The 6,212-nt window shown below is 42.2% G+C and overlaps 1 protein-coding gene across 1 annotated transcript; it reads left to right on the top strand.

Annotated features, from left to right (window-relative positions):
- The first annotated feature begins 365 nt into the window (after positions 1–365).
- Positions 366–6,034, top strand: bspry (B-box and SPRY domain containing). The gene is made up of 6 exons (XM_053884356.1): positions 366–761; positions 1,527–1,625; positions 3,749–3,979; positions 4,047–4,072; positions 4,160–4,284; positions 4,480–6,034. The coding sequence occupies exons 1-6, from the start codon at positions 408–410 to the stop codon at positions 5,013–5,015; spliced, it is 1,371 nt and encodes a 456-aa protein (XP_053740331.1). The 5' UTR covers positions 366–407; the 3' UTR covers positions 5,016–6,034.
- The last annotated feature ends 178 nt before the right edge of the window (positions 6,035–6,212 follow it).

Raw genomic sequence — 6,212 nt, forward strand, 5'->3', positions numbered from 1 at the left:
TGCAGATATATATATATATATACACACTCCAGGAGGGAGCGGACAAACTTGGGTATCAGTGGTGTATTGATGGTGGATGGATTTACAATGAACATAGGCGAATATAACATGAATGTCGTGTCAGACCTGTAGGTTTGTATCATGAATATGCATGTGTATTTTAATGGTACAGACAGGTTGAACTTTATTTCCGTTTGGGGGGGTCAAATGGGTTCAACGCGTGCCGCCTCTCACAACACTGACATGATGAATGAATGGAACAGTTTCTGTAATTACAAAGTAGTTAGAGTTACCGTGTACACGTAGCGAAGCGTCGTCGTCCGCCTGCTCACTTCCGGGTTCCGCTCACCTGTTCCACCTGTAAAGTGACGACGCCTCCTCGGTGCACCTGTCGTCTGCCTTCCACGATGAGCGAACAGCTAATAACCTGTGAGTTAACTGGGGTAACCGCTCTGGATAACGAGGAACTCAAGATGAGCCAAAAGACAGAGACGATGAAGGAGCAGCCCATTTTCTCGGTGCTGAGCGACGGACTGAAGCAGCAGCCCTCGCCGGCCCAGGCAGCCTCCCCCGTCGCGACCACCTCCGACACCGAGTCAGGGATCTTCTCCGGGGAATGTGAGACCTGTGTGGAGCACGAGAGCGAGCTGGACTGGTTCTGTTGTAGCGAGCGCAAGTTGATCTGCTCCCACTGCGCTATAGTCGGGTCCTGTCACGGACACACCGTGACCCCACTGGCCACCAGAGTCACGACAGTCAGGGTGAGTGTCGGAGTCTTCCTTTGAATGAAATCGCAAAGTATCTCTTGACTTACTTTGATTTTGTTGTTAATCTTCGTGTTCCAGAACCATATGGTTAATATTTACTTTCAGTAGAGCTAAAGAGCTAAAGTAGTTTCCTGCCCTGCACAACAAATACAATGGCACTGCTGTAATGAGAGTTGACAGAACAACAGCTATTCAGCTGTGTAGCGAAGCACTAGAGACTGTAACAATGGCCAAATTCTAACCAAAAGAATGTCTGAGTTCCACAGTGGACCAGGAAATGCAAATGCAATGGGAAGTGTTCATGTATTGTGGCATATAAATTTCACCATCTCCAAGTGTGGAGATGTGTTATAGCAATTGTAAAAACATCTAAGCCAGAAGGTTGGCAAAAAATCCTCTTTAGGAGTAGTAATGATTGTTATTTGAAATAAGTAGTAACAACAGTACTAAAATATCGCAGCACTTGGATTGATTGTAGGGTAAAACATCTATGCTTTGAAGAAGGGAAAAAAACACTCCAAGCATTTAACATCTTGCAATGTGGCGGTGTTTCTGTAATTACTCAGTGGATACAGAATATATGTTCTGAATTAACTGTTGTGTGTCTCTCAAATATTTGAAGGGTGTGACATGATGTTATTCCTGATTCTTCTCCATTGCCGCAGGGAAGACAGGATTTTCTTGTTGCATTGTAGGTGAAGATGCTGATTCACTCAATTTTTTTTTCAAGTTTGTTTCTGGTTCTTTGGTTATGAACAGAACCAACTGGTGGACGTGTGCGAGAAGATACAGCTGCAGGCTCTGAGGATAGAACGATTTATTGACCAGACACTGAACGACAAAGAGCAAAAGCTACAGGTAACAACAACACCTTCATTATCATCACATTCAAATATATGTCCACTCACTCTGGAGCTACTAATTCTTCCTCGATAGTGGAGTGTTTCAACGACTACTACTTAGACATTATCCCCACTGCCATTACTGCTACTGTTGCTGCCAGTAGCTGAAACTGAAAAGGCTAATTCCCTCAGTAAATTTCACTAATACTAAGATTAAAGGTGCTATATAATGTAAGTATGACTGCTTATTACAGGCTTACCTTTGGTATTATTATGACCTCTGCTTCTACCTCTAGTACTGTTGCAACATTTACTCTTAATACTATCACTGCTATTTCCACTTAAGTTGTGTCAATTGTTCCAAATTCTACTGCTACTGATCCTACTGCTACAAATATCGTTCTTAATACCCTGTTCATTTTTTACTGCTACTGTTAGTATTACTACTACTGTTTCCTCGGGTGCACTTATACTACTACAACTACTTCTAGTACTACTTCTTATAGTACTACCTCTAGTACTACTGCCATCATCACTAATACTATTTCTACTCTTACCATCACTACTACTGCAACTATTGCTTTTACCTCAATAATCGCTACTACTCCTTCTCTACTTCTCCTGCTCATACTTCCATATCTAGTCCCAATGCTCATACTTGTACTGCTACCAGGGTTGCAAGCACTAGTCGAAGTAGTCGAACATAAACAACTACTTAATTAGTATCTAGTTGTGATGTTATTCTTTTTGGCGCATGTGTGACTGAGTACACACCAGCGTAAGAGGAGACTTAGCTGGGGTCCAGACCATCGTGACCCAAAGCATCAAAAGTATCATTTCATCATTGAACATATCAAAGACGAAAGTGAGATTCAACATTTACCAAACTTATCTTTAGACCTCATTTTGAGCATTTAACATTGGAAGTTTCAAAATACTTAACAACACAATTTACACAGATTTTTTTTTAAATATTTGCAGAACTTCAATCCAACATGTGGTAATGTTGGTCAACTCGGACGTTACATGCTGACATGTTGCTAATAACATAGTTAGCTAGCAAAATAGTTGCTCGTTGCAGTACTAAATAGTATTACTGCTGGTGGTACTACCACTTGGGATAATACTTTTACTTCCACTGAAACAGCTACTTGAAATAATCATAAGATCAACTCCTTTAAAAGAATCTAAGCAGACGTTGCGCAGTTGTTTGGTTTTCATGCTGTTCTCATGTGGTTCCTGGGAAGTTTAGTTTGCTCCCACGAGCCAATACTTGGTGTTTGTTCTGATGGAAACTCAGAACAGCCATAGTTTAGGAAGTAAATGCTCTTTTGTTTACCTACTGAAGGGCTACAAACAGGGCAGGTGCAGGTGAGGAACGCCTTCATTCACTAACCCTTGTTAGGTCTTGTTATCAGAAGCTGGGTGAGTTATGAAATAAACTAAGAAAGCCAATGGTATTAACATTAAATGCACTTGTTTCACAGAGCGACGTTGAAGTTGACTGAGTGAATCATAGTATTTGAAGGACACGCTCGAGGCAGGTTCTCGGCTTCAAGTGACAATAGTGTCATTCACTCGAGGGCCGCAATGTGACGCTCGTGCTCCACAGCTTCCACTGACCTCCTCTGTGTCATTAACTGATGTTAACCATTGCTAGTGAATGTTCACCTGTTTAAGATTCCTCAAGAGCTGTCTGTCAACAGCTATCAGCCTATAACAGACCTGTAACTTCAAACAAGCCTCCACCTGACTTGTGTTCAGTCAACACGACCTGAAAAAGAAATCTGAAAATGAGTATCAGCATGAACGTGGCAAGTTTAAAATGAAATAGCAAGCAATTCACGACAGACCGTATATGCTTGAGGTCCTTGCGGCTTCAATGTTGCTGGTATTGACGGAGGCCCCGTGTCTCTGAGGTTGAACACACTGTTCAGGAACCATGATCCTGTGAAAGCTCAAAATGTACAGGGTACTCTTCAAAGTAGCAACAAAACATTTGTTCTTCGAGGGCTTGATTCACATTTATTTTGTTCATGTGAGTTAAGTGATGATATAATTCCGCCTTATGTTTAATAAATATTGGAACTACCACTGAAACAGATGCCAAACATCATGTATCCCTCTCTTGACCCTCAGGCAGCAGCGAGCCGTGCAAGGGAGCAAGTGGTGGCTCAAGTGACGGCTGCCCGTGAAGCCCTGGAGGAAGAGGAGCAGCGTCTCCTGGAGGAAGTGCACAGGGAGGAAGAGCGGGTGGAGCAGTGTCTCCTCACCCAGAGAGCCCACTGGAAACAAGCGCTGTCCAGTTTGTCCAACACGCGGACACGGCTGGTGCACACGTTGACGCACACTCCGGACGCACAGCTCGTGGTGAGAGACAAAGAACATGGTGGTGTTTGCAGAATTCTCTTTGATTTCATTTCAACTCCTTGTTTAGATAAGTGGCCAGGAAATCGCTGAAAGGTAAAGTTTGCTCCTCAGCTGTGACGTAAGAATTCACCAGACTTAGAGGAAGTGTTGTTCTCAGTCCAATGTGATGTACTGCGGCAGAGTGGAGGAGGCAGAGGGGGTCGGTGAGCCTCATGACACGGACCAGCTCAGCATGAGGCCGGGCTGCAGTGACAGTAAGCTTCTGAGAGGACTGTGGGCCACAGCCATCCTGCAGGGACCAAACGGTGAGTTCTGGTGATATTTCTCCCACTGGTGATGGCAGCTATAAAAGACTAGTCTGCTGTTATTAGTCTGTTACCGAATACAAGCAACGTTTTTTTAATGACAGAGCTGCACTCTGATGAGGCCAAATTCATATTGTTTATTAAACTTGGAAGTGATCCTTCATTTGCAGCGCTAACTTCCTGTTTTGTTCTCAGCTCATGGCTCCATGTTTCTGAAGTTCGACCAGCGCACAGTCAGCCCACTCCTCGCCCTGTCTGATGACCATTACACCGTGACCTTTGTCAACAAAAAAGCCAACTCTTCCATGCCCTACGACCCGGCTCGCTTCGACTGTTGGCCCAACGCTCTTGGTTCCTTATCCCTGTCGTGCGGCACTCACTGCTGGGTGGTGGACGTGGGTAAAAGTGGCGCCTTCAAGATCGGAGTCTGCTATGCCAGCATGCATCGCAAAGGCTCTGGGGTGGAGGCTCGACTGGGCTACAATGCCGAGTCCTGGGTTCTGAGCCAGTACGCCGGCGAGTATTCTTTCTGCCACAATGGGAAGAAACTCCCGCTGCCGATTGTGAAGCATCCTCAGAAGATCGGCGTGCTGCTGGATTGGCCCAGTGAGACCTTGTTATTCTATGAACTGGATTCCAGTGCTGTCCTCTACTCCCTCACACATCGCTTCAGCGCCCCCCTGCTGCCGGCGTTTGCTGTGACTGACCGCAGCATCACCATACTGCACTGACTTTTACTGCTAAACAAAGGCAATATGACAATATTTTATCCAGAGAACGTCTGGGTTATTATTTTCTTTTTTTCCAAAGCTGCCAATTGATGATCTGAGAGCATGATGCATCTTCTTTGGGAATATTGTCCTTTTTCTGCATCTATAATGTATTATTTAAAACATGTCTTTCTGAATTAGTGGGATTTTCTCAAAATCACAATTTTTTGTCATATTTTTGTATGTTTCCTCAATATATTATTTACTTGCAGGGCATTTTTCCTATTAATTTTCCAAATGAATATCCTGTTTATTTAATGTCACTTTTTCTGGTTTGTTAATTAAGTGCATTTCATACGCATCTGCTTCACCAATTACCTGTGCCAACTGTGTTTAAACGGACGTACAAAGAAGACAAAGAACGTTTTCTTCAGTCAAGGCGAAATTATTTCATTTAAATCGATGGGTTGTCAGTGACAAATTGATGGTCTATTTTTAAGATTGCTATGTTGATCCATGTCTAAACTACAAAACTGTAATTAGTTTTTAAGACTTTTAACTATTTACGAATACTTGTCACTATTTCACTCTTTCAACTGAGGAAGTTTCATTGTTACTGCTTTACAGCAGTGCGAAATTGGTTTTCCTCTTTGCCAAGTTTAGTTCGTCTTGTCTCTCTGTTGCACACTTGGATGATCAGGCCACAGTTTTATGAAGGTTGTGCCACCACGCATGTTTTACAGGTTGAACATTTACTTTTTTTTTATATTGTCATACTGTAACTCTTCATTATATGTATTCTCATTTAGAATAATAACAATAGATTGCAGAGAAATCGACTCCAGTTTCAAAGTGTGCATCACTTCAGGAAAAAAAATGCACTGTGATGTTCATGTTCTATTTTACAAATAAAAGTTTATGGAGCGCCAATAATTGAGTAATCAAGGCCTTGAGATACTATAATTATTATGCTGAAGTGAGGTTGCGAAATAAGCATATAGAATATAATGTACGTGTTGATAAGTATGTATATCATGAATTAAGCACACACACAAAGTGATATGATTAAATAAAATAAAATACATCATTTCAATACTTCATTTACACCATGAATATGAGGCTTATGATACTTTGCTTCTATAGTTTTATTTTTATTGAAAACGGAAGATACTTCTTGTGGATATTTTATCTAACCTAAATCGCCGTCAAAGTAAGTTT

The sequence above is a fragment of the Synchiropus splendidus genome, chromosome 1, assembly GCF_027744825.2.
Source record: "Synchiropus splendidus isolate RoL2022-P1 chromosome 1, RoL_Sspl_1.0, whole genome shotgun sequence".
Taxonomy (NCBI): domain Eukaryota; kingdom Metazoa; phylum Chordata; class Actinopteri; order Syngnathiformes; family Callionymidae; genus Synchiropus; species Synchiropus splendidus.